Source organism: Zalophus californianus, chromosome 17 (assembly GCF_009762305.2).
Source record: "Zalophus californianus isolate mZalCal1 chromosome 17, mZalCal1.pri.v2, whole genome shotgun sequence".
NCBI classification, from domain to species: domain Eukaryota; kingdom Metazoa; phylum Chordata; class Mammalia; order Carnivora; family Otariidae; genus Zalophus; species Zalophus californianus.
The window spans coordinates 12,576,583-12,597,938 of NC_045611.1; the positions used below are offsets into that span (position 1 = coordinate 12,576,583).

Sequence of the window (21,356 nt, forward strand, 5' to 3'; positions counted from 1 at the left end):
GACTCAAATACTTAGGAATAAAATTAACGAAAGAAGTATAAGACTTGTAAACCGAACTCTATGGAAAACATCTTTGAACAAAATTAAAGATGACTGAAATAAAGGAAAAGATATCTTGTTTCATGGATTGGAAAGCTTAATATTGTTAAGAGGGTAATACTCTCCAAATTGATCTAGATTCAGTGCAATTCCTATCAAAGTTTCTGCTGACAACTTTGCAGAAATTGACATGCTGACTCTAAAATTCATACGGAAATGCAGGGGATCCAGAATAGCCAAAACAGTCTTGAAAAAAGAACAAAGTTGGAGCATTCATAATGCCTGATTTCAAAATTTGCTATATAGCCACAGTAATCAAGACTGTTGGTACTTGCATAAGGATAGACATATAGATGAGGGGAGTAGATTGAGAGTTCAGAAAGAGACACATTCATTTATGGTGAACTGATTTTCAGCAAGGATGACAAGATAATTCACTGGGGGGAAACAATAGGCTTTTCAACAGATGGTTCTGGGACACCTTGATATCCACATACCTAAAGATTAATTTGGACCCCTATTTCATACCGTATACAAAAATGGATCAAAGACCTAAATATAAGAACTAAACTGTAAATCACCCAGACGAAACTATAGGTATAAATCTTAATGGCATTAGATTAGGCAAAGGTTTTTAAGATATGATACCTAAAGCACAAGTAACCAAAGAAAAAATAAAGTGAGCTTCATCAAAATTAAAAACTTTTGTGCTTCACGGGCGCCTGGGTGGCTCAGTCGTTGGGCTTCTGCCTTCAGCTCAGGTCATGATCCCAGGGTCCTGGGATCGAGCCCCACATCAGGCTCCCTGGCTTCTCCCTCTCCCAATCCCCCTGCCTGTGTTCCCTCTCTCCCTGTGTCTCTCTGTCAAATAAATAAATAAAATCTTAAAAAAAAAAAAAAAAAAGAAACTATGGGGAAATTGGAATCCTCATACAATGCTGGTGGGAATGTAAAATGGTGCAGCCACGACAGAAGATAGTGTGGTAGTTCTTCCAAAGGTTAAACAGTTACGATCTGAACAATCAGTTCCACTCCTAGAGACTCCCAAGACAGTTGAAAACATATGTTCACAGAGAAACATGTACACAGGTGTTCATAGCAGCAATAATTGTAACAGTGAACAAATGGAAACAGCCCAAATGTCAATCAACTGATTAATGGATAAATGAGACACAATATAGCCATATAGTAGAATAATATTTGGCAGGAAAAAGGAACGAAGTACTGATACATGTCACAATAAGGATGAAACTTGGGAACTGGACCCAAAAGATTATATATTTTATGATTTTGTTTATATGAAATGTCTTGAATAGGCAAATCCACAGAAGATTCGTGGTTGCCGGGCACCTGGGTGGCTCAGTCGGTTAAGCGACTGCCTTTGGCTCAGGTCATGATCCTGGAGTCCCACATCAGGCTCCCTGCTCAGCAGGGAGTCTGCTTCTCCCTCTGACCCTCCTCCCTCTCGTGCTCTCTATCTCTCATTCTCTCTCTCTCAAATAAATAAATATAATCTTAAAAAAAAAAAAGATTCATGGTTGCCAAGGGCTGGGGGAAGTGGGGAATAGGAAGTGACTGCTACTAGGTATGGCATTTTTTAAAAATTTATTGTCATTATTATTATTTAATTCCAGTATCCTTAACTTACAGTGTTATTAGTTTCATGTATATAATATAGTGATTCACCAATTCCATACATCACTCAGTGCTCATCACTAGTGCACTCCTTAATTCCCATCACCTATTTGTTCTCTGTAGTTAAGAGTCTGTTTCTTGGTTTGTCTCTTTCTCTTTTTTTTCTCTCTTTGCTTGTTTGTTTGGTTTCTTAAATTCCATATATGAATGAGATCATATGGTATTTGTTTCTCTGACTAATTTTGCTTACCATTATACTCTAACTCCATGGAGTTTCTTGTTGAGATGAAAATGTTCTAGAATTAGATAGTGGTAATGGTTGTCAACATTTGAATATACTAGTATACACTAAATTATACTTTAGAAGGGTGAATTTTATAGTACATAAATTATTATCTCAGGAGTATAATATAATCAACCCTCATGTAATCACCACCCAGCTTCAATTATTTATTCAGATGCATCTTGTGTCATCTCTATCCATACTTACTTCCCCTCCTTTTGTATCATTTTGAAGCAGAACCCAGACATCATTTCATTTGTTAATATTTTGTTAAATACCTCTAAAAGATAAGGCTTTATAAAAAATAACCATAATACTGTTATATCCGAAAATCTCATAATTCCATAATGTTATCAGTTAACCAATGAAGGTTCAGATTTCTAATTTCAACATCCATCTTACAAGAGAATTTATTTAATTAACCTGATAATATGTGGTTATAAAAAGACCAGTAGCAGTGGAAATAAACCATTGGGAGTACATCAAAATAAAATGTTTCTGCACAGCAAAGAAAGCAGTCAACAAAGCTAAAAGGACATATCCAATAAAGGGTTAGTATCCAAAATATATAAAGAGGTATTACAGTTCAATACCCCCAAAATAAATAATCCAATTAAAAATGGGCTGAAGATAAGAACAGGCATTTCTCCAAAGAAGACATCCAGATGGCCAACAGACACATGTAAAGATGCTCAACATCATTTATCATCAGGGAAATGCAAATCAAAACTACACTGAAGTATCACTTCACACCTGTCAAAATGGCTAAAATCAAAAACACAGGAAACAAATGTTGGCGAGGATGTGGAGAAAAAGGAACCCTCATGCACTGTTGGTGGGAATGCACACTGGAGCAGCCACTGTGAAAAACAGTATGAAGGTTCCTCAAAAAATTAAAAATAGAACTACCCTATTATCCAGTAATCACACTACTCAGTATTTACCCAAAAAATAGAAAAACATTAATTCAAAGGGATATATGCACCCTGATGTTTATAGCAGCATTATTTACAATAGTTAAACTATGGAAGGAGCCCAAGTGTCCATCCATAGATGAATGGAAAAGAAGAGGTGATTATAAATATCTATATATACATACACATATATAGATATAGAGAGAGAATATAATGCTAAACAAAAGAGAAAGACAAATATTGTATGATCTTACTCATGTGAAATTGAACAAAATAAGTGAGCAAAGGAAAAAAAGAAACTAAAAACAGACTTTTTTTTTTTTTTAAGATTTTATTTATTTATTTGACAGAGAGAGCACAAGCAAGGGGAGTGGGAGACGGAGAAGCAGACTCCCCACTGAACAGGGAGCCTGATGCGGGGCTCAGTCCCAGGACCGTGGGATCATGACCTGAGCCAAAGGCAGAGGCTTAACCAACTGAGCCACCCAGGCGCCCCAAAGAAACAGACTCTTAACTATGGAAAACAGACTGATGGTTACGAGAGGGGAGGTAGGTGGAGGGATGGGTGAAATAGGAGATGGGGATTAAAGAGTACACTTACCATAATGAAAATAAAATAAAATGATAAAAAATTACCACTTCGCAATGGGGTACAAGTGGAATAAAGAATAGCGTAACATTTTCTTTTGTAATCAGAGAGACTGATACACGTGAGTAGCAATGAAGAAGTGAAAGGATTCTAAATATGTTTTAGATCCTAACGTCTAATGAAGTGTAAAGGGCTACATCTAGACTGAAAGGAAAAAAAGACCTGCAGCAAACATGATGAAATATTAACAGCTTTCTACCCAAGATTGGCAACAAGACATAGTTGGCTCATGGTCACAGAGATCCTAGCCAGTATAGCAAGGTAAGAAAAAAGAAAATAGGTAAAAATTAGAAAGGAGGGCACCTGGCTGGTTCAGTTGGTAGAACGTGGGACTCTTGATCTTGGGGTTGTAAGTTTGATCCCCAGGTTGGTGTAGAGATTACTTAAAAACAGTTGGAAAGGAGAAAATAAAACTCATTATTTACAGATGAAATGATTGAGTAAGTAGAAAACCTGAAAGAACTTACAGATAGACTATGAATAGATGAATTTAATAATGACCTTAGGTATAAGATCAATACACAAAGCTTAATTATGTTTTTATATAGTAGTAACAGCAGATTTCTTAAGTGAAATTTAAAAGTGACACTATTTAGGGGTGACTGTGTTGTGCAGTTGGTCAGGCATCCAACTCTTGATTTCGGTTCAGGTCATGATCTCAGTGTTGTGAGATGAAGCCTCGCAACCAACTGTGAGTTCAGTGTGGAGTCTGCTTAAGACTCTGTCTGCCCCTCCCCGCCCAGTAAATAAATAAATGTGGGTTTTTTTGAAGTGACACTATTTAGTATATAAAACATCAAATACTTAGGAACAAATCTAACAAAAGTGTGTAAGACCTCTCCACAGATAACTACAAAATGTGTTTCAGAGAAATTAGAAGACTTAAATAAATGAAGGGATATATATATACACACACACACACTATACTCATGAGTTGGAAGACTCAGTATTATAAAAATGTTAAAACTCTCATTATCTGTAGATTCTTTACCATCCTTTATTTGTTGTTATCAAAATGGCAGGCCGATTCCAAAATTTATTTGGAAACACAGAAGGCCAATAATAGCCAAAACAGTCTTGAAAAGAGCCACACAGAAAAATTTCACCACCTGGTTGAAGACATAATGTAAAGTAGCAGTAATTAAGGCAGTGTGATAGAGGCACAAGGGTCAACAAATAGAACAGTGGAACACAATTCCAGAAACTGTCTATGTATCTGTCTATATCGAGAGAGAGAGAGACACTTGAATAAAGAATTTTATCCCTGCTGTACACAATTCACAGAAAATCCATTCTAGAAGAGCTTACAGATGTGAAAATTAAAACAACAAAACTTCTAGAAGGTAACATAAAAGAATACTTTCATGACTATGAGATTAGCAGAGAATAAATGGGAAACAAAAAGCAGTAAGCATAAAGCAAAAGATTGATAAATTACATTACATTAGGGGCGCCTGGGTGATTCAGTCGTTGAGCGTCTACCTTTGGCTCAGGTCATGATCCCAGGGTCCTGGGATCGAGCCCCACATCGGGCTCCCTGCTCCGCGGGAAGCCTGCTTCTCCCTCTCCCACTCCCCCTGCTTGTGTTCCCTCGCTCGCCGTGTCTCTCTCTGTCAAATAAATAAATAAAATTTTTAAAAAAATTACATTAAATTTTATTTTATTAAATATGATATTGAGTGTGAAAAGGCAAGCCATAGAGAAGAAAACATTTTAATACATATATCTGACCATATGTCCAAAATATTTTAAGAATTCATACAAAGCAATAAAGAAAAGACAAAGGAATAGAAAAATGGGTAAGATAAATTTAAGGAACCCAAAGTCCTCTGTAGTGGAAACTACAACACATTAACGAAAGAAATCGAAGATACAAATAAATGGAAAGATACTCCATGCTTATGGATTGGAAGAATTAATATTGTTAAAATGTCCACATTACCCAAAGCAGTATACAGATTCAGTGCAGTCCCTATCAAAATTCTCATGGCACTTACCACAGAAATAGAACAAGTGATCCTAAAATTTGTATGGAACCATAAAGACCCCCAAATAGCCAGAACAGTCTTGAGAAAGAAAAACAAAGCTGGAGGCATCACACTCCCTGAATTATAATTACTCTCTAAGGGTACCATATTGGGCTTCCCTGATGTGGCGACTCATACCTGAGTATGTCCCTTGCGGGGACCCTGAAAGCTATGGCCAGAGGGTTATTACTGGAGATGGTGGCTCCCATGAGGCTTGAGTCTTCTAAGCCAAGGCTCCTCCTTCCAGTGCCCATTGTGGATCTTGTCTTCTCACACCTGAGCTGTTACACCTGGAGAGAACGTACCTCCAGATGGCTACGTAGACTACTGCCAGGACTTCTGTTGAGGAAGAACAGTTAATGCTGCCCTGGTGACAAGTTGTGGTTCCTGTCTTTATCCTTTCCACAGAACTCCAAACTCCAGCCGCTCGCTGATTTTTCACATTTCTACTCTGTCTGATAGTCATTTCTAGAACCGAACTCTACTTTTCCAGTAAAGAGATTAGGGATTAATTAGTAATGGGTATAGTGAAAAATAGGCCTATGAAATAAATGACCATTAACTATATGATAGACTAAAAGTGGAAAGAAACAAATATAATAATATTATTTATGTCTCAGGATGTATACTCTTTTACATCATCAATAATGTAAATTCTGTCTAACATTTTGATTTAACTATATTGGGATCAGGAAGAAGCATAGAAAAGTACATTCCTTATCTTCTATAGTATAAAGGTATTATAGAATATTACAGAATATCTAAAAACTAACAAGTCAGGAAACAGCAAGTAATTTAATGAAAGTGTAGAGTGAGGGGCGCCTGGGTGGCTCAGTCGTTAAGTATCTGCCTTCAGCTCAGGTCATGATCCCAGGGTCCTGGGATCGAGCCCCGCATCGGGCTCCCTGCTCAGTGGGGAGTCTGCATCTCCCTCTCTCCTCACGCACGTGCATGTGCGCACGCGCTCTCTCTCTCAAATAAATAAAATCCTTTAAAAAAAGTGTAGAGTTAATTACCCTAAGAAAAAGCTAAAGGAATTTAAAGTATTTGTCTCTGGGGGAGTTGGTAGGACTTCAGAAAGTGACTTGTCAGAGAACTGTTTTGATTTTTTACCTACCTTTATAGAACTATTTGATTGAACAGCTATGATTTAAAAATCTTAAGATGGGGGTCGCCTGGGTGGCTCAGTAGTTAAGCGTCTGCCTTCAGCTTAGGTCATGATCTCAGGGTCCTGCAATTGAGCCCCTCATTGGGCTCCCTGCTCCGTGGGAAGCCTGCTTCTCCCTCTCCCACTCCTCCTGCTTGTGTATCCACTCTCGCTGTGTCTTTCTCTCTGTCAAATAAATAAAATCTTTTTTTTCTTTTTTTTATTATGTTAGGTTAATCACCATATATTACATCATTAGTTTTTGATGCAGTGTTCCATGATTCATTGTTTGCATGTAACACCCAGTGCTCCATGCAGAACGTGCCCTCCTTAATACCCATCACCAGGCCAACCCATCCCCCACCCGCCTCCCCTCTAGAACCCCCAGTTTGTTTTTCAGAGTCCATAGTCTCTCATGGTTTGTCTCCCCCTCCGATTTCCCCCACTTCATTCTTCCCCTCCTGCTATCTTCTTTTTTTTTTTTTTAAACATATAATGTATTATTTGTTTCAGAGGTACAGGTCTGTGATTCAACAGTCTTACACATCTTAAAAAAATTTTTTTTAAAGATGAATGGAAGAGTAAGTGGATAAAATGAGCTATAGAGACTTTCAAGGAGCTTGACTATAAAGGAAGATTTTTCCTTCACCCTCCGCGCCCAAAACTTGTCACTCTCCTGATTTTTTCAAATACATCCCATCTTCTCCCACCGTGCCTTTAACTGGTCTGCTAACCTCCCCTAGTCTAGCCCTTCTCTGCACTGTGACCAAAGTTGACCTTTTGAGTTCTCTGGTTAAAATTGTTCATTAGCTATAAGATAAAATACACATTCTTTAATGTGAGCTCTGATACCCAATGTGATCTGATGCCTGCCTGCAACTCCCCAGCCCCATCTTTCATACCTCAACCCAGCCATCCTGAGCTATGGGTGTCCCTAGAAGTTATAATTACTCTTTCTGTCATTTTTAGCTTTGTATTCCTAGAACCGCAATCTCCCTCAGTTCACCTGACAGAAATCCTTCTTACTCCTGGGAATTGAGCCCAGTATAACTTGACCACTACCACCCCCACCTATCCCTCCTCCACATTCACTAAGCTATGTTCTTCCTTTGTATTCCCATAACATCTTCTGTATGCATCTGGTATCACATTTATGACACTATATTTTCATTCCTTATTTGCTTCCCAGTCTGACTCTTTCCGTCTTTTGGCTCCTATGGTTGAACTCCTTGAATGCTGAGACAGTGGCTTTTTTTTTTTCTTCACCCTTCATTTTGTCATCTAGCAGGATTGATTCCAAGTTATAGTAGTTACTCACTATGTGTCTAGGAGAGGGAGATGGGTAGGTGGATGGATTCATAAGTGAACATCTTATGTTTAAGAAAATTGAAGCTGGACTACATCCTGCTAACTGACAGCACTTAGTGTCACATTGCAGTATTTTTCTTAGTTGATTCTAACCACTCAGGAGGGGACAAGTATCAGACACGATGCAAGTAATCAACTCTCAAAAATCAGGTGTAATGTGTGTTTATGTTTTCTAGAGGAAAAGGTACTGGTGGCAACCTATGCTGAATTCCCTTTTTAATTCTATTCCTGAAAGAATAATAATGCATAACTAGGTCGTATTAAAAATAAAAGACCAGGGCGCCTGGGTGGCTCAGTTGGTTAAACGACTGCCTTCGGCTCAGGTCATGATCCTGGAGTCCTGGGATCAAGTCCCGCATCGGGCTCCCTGCTCAGCAGGGAGTCTGCTTCTCCCTCTGACCCTCCCCCCTCTCGTGCTCTCTATCTCTCATTCTCTCTCTCTCAAATAAATAAAATCTTTAAAAAAATTATAAAAAAATAAAAATAAAAGACCAGGAAGTAGATTAATGGTTGCCAAAGGATGGGTGGAGGAAGGATGAGGAGTGATGCAATGGCTGTGGGGTTTCTGTTTGGGGCGATGAGCATGTCCTCAGACAGTGGTTATGGTTTGCACAACCGTGTGAATATACTGAAAACCACTGAATTAGATACTTTAAAAAGGTGACTTTTATAGGATATGAATTTTTTCTCAAAAAAAAAAAAGATGTTCTAAATTAAAAGTTAAAGACATTTCAGAAGCTCTAAGTGATTATCTAAATGGCTTTGACAGAAAATCAGTTTCTAGCCCATCACAGGATATCTGAGTTTGTGTTAGATAAATTAGGGAAGCACTCTCTGATTTGTATATTATAATTTTTCTGTCATTTGTTGCTATTTACTCTAAATTCTTGAGCTACCAGACAAAATAAAACACTACCATTCAGGCATACTTTTTTCTTTTTTCACTTAAGGACAATTTTTTGTCCTTTCTTGTTTCTCTCTTTCTCTCTCTTTCTTTCTTTGAAAGAAATGGCACTGAGTCAGCTACCGTCACCCAGTAAGGAGGAAATATTTTAGTCTTGTACACACAGAATTAGAATGTTCTTAATTTTAGAAGGAGAATGTTGCTTTAATTTTAAAATATAAAATTTAGGGGCACCTGGGTGTCTCAGTTGGTTAAGCAGCTACCTTAGGCTCAGGTCATGATCCCAAGGTCCTGGGATTGAGCCCACCCTGTGTTGGGCTCCCTGCGCAGCAGGGAGTCTGCTTCTCCCTCTTCTTCTGCCCTCCATCCCCCCCCCCCATGCACTCTCTCTCTCAAATAAATAAAATCTTTTAAAAAATAAAATATAAAATGTAATGACCAAGTAGTACTACTTAATTCATAGGTAATTGTAAAATGTGTTTGTCTAAATTCTAACCTTGTCTTTTGAGTCACTGGATTCATCTTTGCTTGTGGGGAACCAGGAGACCCAAGATTCCTTCAGTTAGAACTAAGCGTCTCCTATACCCCCATTCTCAGTTTGGCCTCATATGTCCTATTGGTTGAACTTATCACTCATCATGGTATAAGTTTGTTTTTTTGTTCATCTATTTAACAAATATTTGTTGATACCTATGTGTTCCATCACTCACTCTTATAGGCACTGGGCATACACTGTACGGAACAAGGCAGAAGTCCATCCTTGTAGAGCTTTTGTTATAGATGGTGGACAGATTCTACTCCTTTTTTCTAAAAACTCACTTAGTAATCATACTTGAGGGATTAGAGCTTTTTGCTGGCTTTTATTTTTAAGGGAGGAGGAGAAGAAATACAACTCATCCTTCACAAAATTTTATTTATTCACAAAATCTTCCTCCTGTACAGAATTAAGTGCTTATTTCTGTGTTGTTCCTAAAACACATTATATAAGCCTCTGTTCTACGTCTAAAAAGCAGATCTGGTCATGTCACTCCCTTATTTTCCCTTCAGTGACTCCCCATTACTCTCAGGTTGAAGTTCAGACATAGTTTACAAGGGTTTTCAGAGTCAGTTTTCCATTGGACTTTCAGTTCCTCTAACATGCTGTTTCCCTTTCGGTGAGCTTCCACACAAGCTGTTTCATTTACCTAAAATAGTCCTCTCCCTACCCCTTTACTGTGGCTAACTGCTAATCTTTCAGGTTTCATCTTAGATAGCACTTTCTATGTTACACTTTACTTGAGCAAACCCCCCAACACAGTCCGGGGGTACCTTCTATTGCCGTTAACCAAATACTCACACTACTTGCCATTGACCAGAGCCACCACTGGATAGTATAGTCTGTCTTTCTCCTTTTGTTTTATCCCCCAGTTCCTAGTACAGTACATATTCAAACATGTTTTTCTGTTTCCTCTAATAGCCTATGAAGACCTTGAGTTCATACTGTGTGTGGTATATCATAAGTGCTAAGCAGATGTTTCAGTGAATCAGTGAGTAAGTGATTGTATTGTTTGTCTTGGAGTATAGCAGAGAGAAAGGCTTGTGAACTGCGTCTCCCTCCCCCAGTCTCTTCATGTTCAGCATCATACAAAGTCCCTGCTCTGTCTCTCCATCTGAGCTGAGTATAAGGCCTCGTTTGTGCTACTTTTCAGAAATTGAATCATACACTGAAAATTGTTAAGTAAAAAGCTGCAGAAGGTACGGTAATGTTCAGCGCTCATCCATAAATAGTAATGGCTTTAGGTAGTTTGGAGTTTAAAACATGTTAAAAACAATTGTGTAAAGTAGACCTTATGGTGTATGTGTCAAGGCAAAGAAGGATTTTAAAGGAGTGAAGATAGATACGCCTGCAAACTAGGCACTCAGCATCTCTCCTTCATAAAACCGATGTGTGGCAGCACTGTGGGTTGTGAAATCTGCAACTAAACCCACCAAATCTGAGCTACTGGGTTAAACTTTTTGATTTAATAGAATTTAGCTTGTACAACCTTACTAATGTTTTCTCTGAAAACCTTACCAGGGATTTTAATTGTGATTTTTTTCTTGAGTTAAAAAAAAAAATTTTCCTTAAGTGTAAAAAGAAAAAAGTATGCCTGAATGGTAGTGTTTTATTTTGTTTGTTCATTTTTTTTCCTTTTATCTGTAAACACAATGACATTTTTATCTTACTTTTCTTTTTATTACCTGAATATGTTTTATCTGACTCTTTGTAATGGACTTTTATCACTTACAGTAACCATCAATGAAAAATTTCATATTCTAACTGGAGTTTTTGTATTTTTCTCTTGTACATAGTTGTTGTGGAATTACAAGCTGAATCTAACTACAGACCCCAAATTTGAATCTGTGGCCAGAGAGGTTTGCAAATCTACCATATCAGAGGTAGGTTGTGAAAGAATTTTGTGAGTATTTAATGGCTTAGAAGAGAAAATTACATCTGTTCACCAGGCCAGTCATTAAGGGAGGAATGACTGACTCAGTTACTTTACTTTTCTTGGAATTCACATCTGTATTGGCTGAGAGAGAGGCCGAGGCAGCGGGGAGTGTAACCAGCCTCCTTTTTTGTTAATATTCACCTACATTTATCATAGGATGCTGTTAATTCAGACACATTGGAAATCAGGCTCTGTTGGCCCCCAAACAGAGGATACAACTGCTGCTTCTGTCATCAGTGCTGCGCTCATACTTTTTGCAATCTGCTGATGTCTGAAGCTTATCAGAATGGTCTCCCCAGGAGGCCTATAAATGTTTCTGAGTTACGCAGTTGGTTCAATGGAACCGCAGGGGCATATGCTTCAAATAATAGGAGTTAGCATTAAAAAGATTTGTGACAGGATTGTGTATGTTGTTATAGATAAATGTTGAATATAAAAACAAAAATAATGATAATGTATAGCATCGTACGGATGTTAATTGGGGAAAATTTTCTATTATCTTGGTTCAATGTAAACAACAAAAAATACTAGTGAAAATTGTGGTTTTGAAATTTTTATTTTATTTTATTTTTGGGAATCAGAGATAGAAATTCCAAAAGGAGGCACCTGGGTGACTTACTCGGTTAAGCAGCTGCTGTCAGCTCAGATCATGATCCCGGGGTCCTGGGATCGATCCCCACGTCAGTCTCCCTGCTCAGAGGGGAGCCTGCTTCTCCCTCTCCTCCTCACTCATGCTCTCTCTTGCTACCTCTGTCTCCCTCTCTCAAATAAATAAATGAAATCTTTAAAAAAAAAAAAATTCCAAAAGGCCAGAGATTTCTGCATACCAAAGTATAAAAATCACAAAGAACAGTTGCTGTTGTTCTACCTCAAAGCTAATAATTCTAGATCTTAACAACACGTAGAACTGTCCTCAAACTACCCTACTGATGACTTAATTCAGGACAACGTTCTTAGCTCTTAAGGAGGACACTATCCCAACCAGATAAGCCCTCGGCTATTGTTCCTCACTTACATCATTATGGGACCTTGTAGAACATGTTTTCTTCCTCAGACCTTCTAGTACTTGATCTGATATGTTTTATTCTTTTAAAGCAGTGACCCTTCATATTTACTTTGGGGCTCCAGAATAGAATAGCGTATCTTTGAAAACATTGGCTTCAGCTTTAATATTCTGCACCTCGTACTCCCTTCAGCTATATGGTTAACTGTATATACCAGTTTGATTGCCATATGGAAATTTAGCTCAGAGTCTATGCAGATTCATCAGAATAATTTCCCTCTTTACTGGCTTATAAAAGATATATATAGATACAGATGTATATATGTGTGTATAACTGGCTTTCTTATAATGTTTATGTAATAGTGGGCCTCTTGTAACCTTTTGGGGTGTTGTGGCTTTGTAAATGATTTCAAGTAAAAATGGGAATTAATCCCTCCCTAGAGGGAGATTATACTGGAGTCAGGGAAATTAAATATCAGGAAGAACATAGTTGCCAACAAAATATTTTATTCTACATCTCCTTCCAGTCCTCTCTCCTGCAATCCTACTTGCAGGGAGAAAAATAGCATCAGAATACCTGCAAACTGCAAACCAAACTTGTATTTACTCTCTGTTGTTGAGCCAAATACTGGTGGCTTTCCTCCTGCTTCATGTCAAAAATCACGTCACTCTTGACGGCAGCACTTTTCCAATGGCACCTTATGAATCTGCTCCCCAGCCACTTCAGACTTTACTCCCATTCATGGACATGTTGATGACTTAATGGTGTTTTTTGCTGTTAATCATAGAAATTTTCCTTCCGTTGTATTAAGCTTCTAGCCAAGAGAATGGTTGAAGGAAAGCATAAACTTTTCATTCAGACACTACACCCTATCCTAATTGATGGTAAACTAAAATACAAATAGGTACTACCTCTCTGTGTTTCAGTAAAATCTCAAGTGATTAAAGCTAAATACACATTTATTTTCTCACTGGGGCTCCAATTCAAAATATGCTCCTGGTTTTTCTTCAGATTTGTAAACTATTGATTGCCCAGTGTAAGAGCTGTATGAATACTTGCACTTCACTAAGGTTTAAAACCCCAGGCGTCTGCTGCTAGTTCTCTGTTCTTATACGGGGTTTTCTCAGTGGTTGAATTACAAATACTGAGAGTTTTCAAGCAGCTATTCCTCCTTTCACTTTTGAAACTTAACTCTGTTTTGCTCAAAAACAAAACAAAAGCCTTTTCCTGGAAATAAATTCATGACCCTCTTTTTGGGCATCTCAAAAAAAAAAAAAATAGCTCAAGGTTAAGTTGAAAGAGTTGCATTCATCTTGATTGTAGAAGATCTCTGATACCTCTTGAAGCCAGAGCGAGACTATTTGCTTAAATTCTCTAGTTTGCTTTCTTGAAAAGTAAATACCATTTTCTGTCTTGAACTGAGTGTTTGACATGGTTTGAATTTGATGCAAGAGTTAGACTTGAAGAGACTCAGTGGGCTACAGGATAATGAGTGTGTAGTATATTCTTCACCTAGCACCTTTTGGAAAGGGAGAATGTATTTGTTTTGCGCTCTGTACGTATTTAGGATAGGTAGTGTGATGGTAGAAAATGGTCACTCTTGGTTTCAAAAAGCCAATAAAACATTTTCTTCTTGTTTATATTAAAAGTAAACATTTACATTTGGGCCCCTTACTCTTGTCAAAACTACCATTTTTGTTTGTTTTTAATTTTTTCAAATGCAGTAGGGTTTTTCTAAACAACCTCCCCTGTTTTATAATTCAAGCTTACAACCCAGTAAGTAGATTTTACTTTTTTATGTCTGAATTTCAGCATTTTTTGGCTAGCTTGCTTCATTAGCACGTGTGGTTTGGGATGCACTTTGCAAGAACACAAACCATGTGGAATAGCTCTGTGCTTGATCCATTAGAACATGTGTCTGAACCACCCAAGTTAGATTTGCAGTGGCCTTCCCCTTCTCAGACTTCTTGCCAGACTGCACTGAGCATCATTTTAAACATGTTTCTGTTCCAGACCACAGTGGTGAAGCTGGGGATTCTACTAAGTTCAAAAACACATGTCCAAATCCACAGTTAATTCAGAACATATTAATGTCATGTCAAGAAGTAATATTATGCCTTTCCGCCTCCCTTCTTTTAGCCATTAGGTTTACCTAACAATAATAGTTTGTTGTGTAGCTTGGCTTGGGACATGCCACTAGACTTCAGTTCTGCACCTGTTTTCCGGAACTATTTCCTAGATTAATCTCCTCACTGTCCATTGCATTCTTTGCGTGGATAAAGGGACTTCTCAGTAGAACCATTCTAAAACTGTAGATGTTAAAAGCTTTTTAAAATTATATTTCAATAAAGCTGAAATTTTAAAAATCTGTTGCCAAACACATTAATCAGATATATCCTAGACACCGCAACAATCTGAGTAGGCATGACACTATTTTCTTTTTTTTTTTTTGACACCATTTTCTTTATAACAAATGTATTTCTAAGTGTTCCTCTTTTTCTTCTAAATATAGATGGGAAATCAATAAGAAAATACCAGACATTCTCTTTCATAAAAGTTGTTTGATATGAGAATAAAATACTTTTGTAAAACAGCCACTTTCTTTGGAGCAGATTAAAGAATGTGCTGATGAACCAGTTGGGAAAGGTTACTTGGTTTCCTGCTTGGTGGATCACCGAGGCAACATCACTGAGTACCAGTGTCACCAGTATATCACCAAGATGACGGCCATCATTTTCAGTGATTACCGTCTAATCTGTGGCTTCATGGATGACTGCAAAAATGACATCAACATTCTGAAATGTGGCAGCATTCGGCTTGGAGAAAAGGTATCTACTATATTTATACCGGCTTCACAAAGGGGTCCTACGAACTTGATGAAAGAAAAGTTTTGTATGGCTGGCATGGGAAAAATTTAGGGCTGGAGATGGCCTTAAAGTGGACGTCCAGACAGCCCAAAGATCTAAGGCTAGTTGACCCCTGAATGCATTTCGTCTGTTTGTAGTGTTTCAGTACTGTATGGGAAAGCAGAAGAATTAATATCAGCCAAGAGAAGTGTCATCTTCAAAATACTAAACTAGTTGCTTGTTACCTATAGCGTTCCCTGGCAAAGCATTTTGTTGTCTTGTGGGCAAAGTAGTTGGAGTAGGAGAGCCTTGAATTGTCTAACCTTTCTCTGCATATACCTATTGCTGCTATTAAAAAAATTACTTAGTAAACACACTGGTATAAAAGAAGAAATTTAAATATTAGAAAAGTTTAAGATATGTGAAGGTAATTCTGGCTTGTGAGAAGAAAGGTACTCTATAAATGTGATCTATTGCTATATATTTATCTCAGAACTAGTTTTAGTAAAAACAAGAAGGAAAATAACTACCTAGTGGACGACTTCTTTCTTAATCATGTGTGGTCTTATTTTTGTTCTTACGAGTCTGTTGTCCAGAAGGTCACAGTGGAGGTTTGGCCAGGTTTATTTTGAATTTGTTGTCTCAGCAAAATGAAAGAAACTCCTGAGAAGTAACAGATGCTGGGGGAGCGGTGGTCTGAGGCATATGTCTGACATCAGTTATTAGTTGCCCCTGCTCATTAATCTGCTCTTTAGGAAATATGATGGGAAATAAAACCTTTTTGTCCCTTTGTCCTCTATTTGTTCATTGCCCCATGGTTTGCCGGCTTCTGTCACGGACATAGGGTGGGGGGCTTGGTGTTGGAATGCTGGAACTGCACACACCAGCTCAGATGACGGTTTTAGGGCTGGTTATTGCCTGCCTGTCACCAAATACCCTTTCCTTCATACCAGCACAGGGCTCTGGCCCTTTCACAGGGCACCTCTGAGTCAGTCTTGAGAGCACTGTGAACTTGGCATAGAGCTTTTGGCAGCTATAAAGAAAGGCCAGTTTTAATAAAGAAGGCAGATTTCTTCCTTCCCTGCAGACTCTAAAAATGGCACAAAAGCTTAAGCTACCCTAATAATTCAGGAAGCTCTTCTGACTTTATTTAGGGTGTTAGAGGTCATGTCCAATTCCATATCTCACTCTTTTTAAAAGCTTCACATAAGTGTTCCAGACACATTTTTTTAGGAATCAGAATATGGAAATATTTGTGATTAGTGGTCTACACTGTAGAGTAGACCATTACAATTCACCTCTTTTTATAGTAGTTTTTCCCTGTTGACACCAGGATAATTGCTGGTTAGCTTCCCAGCAGCAATCTGAATTGTCAGTATAAAACCTGCTTTCAACTGCATGTTTGAGTCATTAAGTCTTAGTGCCTGAAACAGTCACAGAAAACAGTAGTACTAGAGCCCGAGAACTGGATGATGAGGATTGTTTGCCCAGCTTTGTAAAATAACAACAAAAAAAATGTTTCTATGGACCATCAAAATGCACGTTTTTGTCATGTTTATCTTTTGCTCTACTTCCCGGTTAGGTACACTTCTGTTTATACCAGGCCCTATCCTAGGGCTTTCTGTATTTTGGGGACAATAAGATAGATTCATGCCTGCACTCTTCAAAAAGCATGTTCCTTCCTATATAATCCACTCCGGTGCTACAGCCAAGTTTAAAAATGAGGGAGGCATGTCCTTAGCCCTTCTTGGCTTTTCTTTTTTTTTTTTTTAAGATTTTATTTATTTATTTGACACAGAGAGAGAGAGCACAAGTAGGCAGAGTGGCAGGCAGAGGGAGAGGGAGAAGCAGGCTCTCCACTGAGCAGGGAGCCGGACGTGGGGCTCGATCCCAGGACCCCAGGATCATGACCTGAGCCGAAGGCAGCCGCTTAACCGACTGAGCCACCCAGGCGCCCCCCCTTCTTGGCTTTTCTAACTATAGTTCGTTTCTCTGAGGCCAGTTATTTAGATATGCAAATTATCCTAAAAATTAATGAATCAGCTTCTGGCTTGTCGATTTCAAATCTGCCACTGAAGCTTGCCGACTCCTCTGTGACTGGCTTTGAACTGACTTCCTCCAAAGGTCAGAGGATTGGGGTAATGGTTCATCTGTTTGTACCCTGCCTCTATATGAATGTAGAAGAGTCATGGTGTCAAAACTGATTTTCTTTCAAAATGTTAATATTTGTAAATTTGAGAACAAAGACTATATTAATAAAAATTTTTCTTTTTTTAAAGATTTTATTTATTTTTTTGAGAGAGAGAGAGAGCACATGAGGGGGTGGGGGGATCAGAGGGAGAAGCAAACTCCCTGCTAAGCAGGGCAGGGAGCCCACTGCGGGACTCAATCCCGGGACTCCAGGATCGTGACCTGAGTCGAAGGCAGCCACTTAACCGACTGAGCCACCCAGGCGCCCCTAATAAAAATTTTTCTAAATAAATATAGTTAAAATGAAAGGACAGATCTTCACATGTAAAAGTGTAAATGATTTACATCATCTGAAGAAAAAGTACAGTGTGCAATCCAATACAGGAACTTAATTGTGGACGTGTGCCACATTGTTACTACTTTTAGACTTTTCACTTGGTAGTAAATATAATTTTACCATTCCCTGCTTTTAACCAGCTACTTTGAATAATTTGGACAGTCTTTTTCTCTGTGTAGTGAGGAAGATCACAGAAGACACAAAAAACATTGAATTAGAGAGTGGTTTATAGCAGAGATGAAAACTAAGTTCTTCCTTTTTGAGATTAGTGTCATTTTTCTCTGTTCTTAAAGAGAAAAAAGGACAAGGTTTATGGGGAAGAAAAGATATTACCTATCAAATTGCTAAAAACTCATCAGGACTATTAGTAGTTTTAAGATGACATTTATCTCATCACAGTAGAAATCCATTTTAAGTTCATTTACAGGATCATTTGTTATTCCTATGTCAAGCATATGTATTAATAACTTACCCTTTTTTAACCTAAGTAATTTTATTTTCCTGTAGATGGTGTGCTAGTGTGTAGTTTACCTCCCTTGCTTTCATTCTTATTCAGTAATTAGCCATACAGTCTTCTTTGTCAAATATTTGCATACATTTCAGTTATATAACTAAAATGGGCTGAACTGAAAATGCTCAGACTCGAGGAAACTGAGAAGATTACCTCAAATATATTTATTTGAAAAAATTATCTAAAGTTAGGATGAATGAAAACATCTATCTAATGGAGATGACGGTATGGCCCAGCCCCAATATGTGGTGCTACAATTGCTATAATTATAATTAAATCTCAGATTCCTGAGGGGATCTCAAGCCACGATGATGCTGCCTTTATTTAAATCCAAGAAGAAGCAAATGGAACCGTTAGGAAATATAATAGCCCTAAGTAGATAATCTTACTGGTGGTACATTTAAAACAGTTACAGACCCTAAGTATACGGGGAAACACTTAGACTCATTACATGGAAATCATTTCTTTACCCTTTGATGCCAGGACTAAAGGCTATATCTAAATCAAGAATTGACTATCAGATTATTATTTTCAACCCCTTTTATATGATTAAGACTTATTGCTAACAGCCATCTAGGTAAGTTATCATGGACTACTAAACTTTGGTATAGGATGTTGTTTTATAAACTAGGATCATGTTTATAATAATCTCTTGTATACTGTAAATAGTAAGTATCTGATATGTTTCTATCGAAATGTTTGTTATCATAGGTTTGTTTTTCCCTTGGGAAATGGAAAAGGGTAGGCCTTGCCTAAGTGGGCCATAGTTAGACAAACTTGAGTTTCACTCATTAAATTAGGAAGAAAAAAATAAGCCTTATTCTGGAATTCCGGGGTTTGTGTCAACTCTTCTCTGTCCTTATCTCTTTGTCACTTGTCTCTCAGAGTCACACAGACTTTTTTTTTTAAGATTCTTTTTTTTTTTTTTAAGATTTTATTTATTTGTCAGAGAGCGCAAGCAGGGGGAGCGGCAGGCAGAGCAGGCAGAGGGAGAAGCAGGCTCCCCGCTGAGCAAGGATCCCGATGCGGGACTCGATCCGAGGACCCTGGGATCACGACCTGAGCCGAAGGCAGCCACTGACTGAGCCACCCAGGTGTCCCAGAGTTTGTTTATCTTATTCAGAATTTCCCTCCAAAAAACCTTTATGGTCCTCTCGGGTTTTTATGCATTTAGCATCATACAACTAGTGCTCAGCGTTCAGGTACAGATAGAGAAGAGGAGGTATGAGAATCTGCTAGGACAGTGCTCTTCCTAATCTTTTTTGGGTCAGCAAAATTTTGAAAATTTAATGAAAGCTGTGAACCCTTCTCAAGAGAAATAACACCCACATACAAATTTTTAGGAGTGTCCTAGAACCCCAAGGTCTAGAAAAATAAATGATGGACTGTTAGCTGGGCACCTTACTTTCTGCAACCCAAGACGAGTTGATAAACTCCTCTAGGCCTGTGTTTACTCCTCTACACAAGAGATGCCACAGCTCTTATCTCCTTTCCACAGGTATCAAAGGAGAGAACATGGACGTTTTCATGGAAATACTTAGAAATGAATGGGCTGTCAAACAAATTGCATTACAACAAAGTTTAGGAAAAAAACTATATACAATTTTTGTTATTGTTGAAATTTTGCTTAAAGTAGATGTTTCCCTGCCTGGTTTCAGGAATCTTTTTATTACGTACAGATGATTTCATAGACACTGTATTCTATTATAACAAGATTGTGTGTATGTGTGTGAATAAGAGATAGCATGTACTTCCTGCTGCTTTGGTTTGCTGTATTTATAGTTCTACCTCTCAAGTTTTTGAAGCGTGTCTTCTGACTATAGCAGATTGGGGCTCTCGAATAGAAATATTTAGGGGAAATTTCTCATATTTTGAGTGAGTGAATGCTTGTGGTTGCTACGGGGATGATGCAATGTACAATTAAAGATAATTGGATGGTTTTAGGAAAGCTCTCAAACTCAGTTTGTATAAAGGGTGGTAATCTCATTAAATCGTATTAAGATAAATCCAAAACATCAAAGTGAGTATTACACTACAAATTGTACATATTGGGGTCTTTGTGGACAGTATGGAGTAGAAAAATGAAGAAAGAGGGTCTCTGTAACGTCTTTTCTCAATGGATTTTGTGGTGGTGGTTTTTTTTAACATGACTAAAATTATTATTGGGGAAATACCTCTCACCCTTTGAGGTCAATAAACAGAGATTTCTGCAGTGTTAATTCTGTATTGATATGAACCATGATCAGAGCATTGGGCTGATGTAAATTCTTACAATTTTTCTGACATTTAAACAAAGAATTCAGGTTTCTATTTCTAGTGCTAACTAAACTATATTTAAATCTCCCAGGATCTCTCTTTCCATTTGTAGCATGCAAGTATTCTGTTCTAACAGAAGATCGTTGAGGACATTTTCTGTAGCTTCCACAGTGTGGTTGGTTCCCACCTAATTTCTCAGCAGAATATCAATAAGCCAACTATATATTGAATTGAGGGTTGTTTTTTTTTTAAGCAAATGATGTTTATTTAAAACTCATTGTGGTGAGAGTTTTACAGTATTAGTACCCTTGCTATTTTAGGATGCACATTCACAAGGTGAGGTGGTATCATGTTTGGAAAAGGGCCTGGTGAAGGAAGCAGAAGAGAGAGATCCCAAGATTCAAGTCTCTGAACTCTGCAAGAAAGCCATTCTGCGGGTGGCTGAGCTGTCCTCGGATGACTTTCATCTAGACCGGCATTTATATTTTGCTTGCCGAGATGACCGGGAGCGTTTTTGTGAAAACGTGAGTCAGCTCAGAAGCTATTCTTCCTTTAAAGTATTTTCTAATACTCTAGTCTGAAATAAAATAAACCAGCACACTCTCCTATGTAGATAAGGCAGTGAAATGGAAGGCGGAGTTGTTCCTAGGAAAACAGAATGATGTTAGATGTTCAGACTCGATGATTTAACATCTAGTTAACAGTTGGCTTCTGACAGTCTCTACACATTATTTTTTCTACTTTATCTCACTTCTCAATTTTAGTTCTTGGAAGT

At 38.0% G+C, this 21,356-nt stretch overlaps 1 protein-coding gene across 1 annotated transcript in view; it reads left to right on the top strand.

Annotated features, from left to right (window-relative positions):
• Window positions 1-21,356, top strand: part of GLG1 (golgi glycoprotein 1) — a 146,723-nt gene that overhangs the window by 92,562 nt on the left and 32,805 nt on the right. The window contains exons 3-5 of the mRNA XM_027617617.1: window positions 11,298-11,384; window positions 15,054-15,269; window positions 20,902-21,105. Coding sequence (XP_027473418.1) covers window positions 11,298-11,384; window positions 15,054-15,269; window positions 20,902-21,105 — 507 coding nt within the window. The remainder of the gene's footprint in view (window positions 1-11,297; window positions 11,385-15,053; window positions 15,270-20,901; window positions 21,106-21,356) is intronic.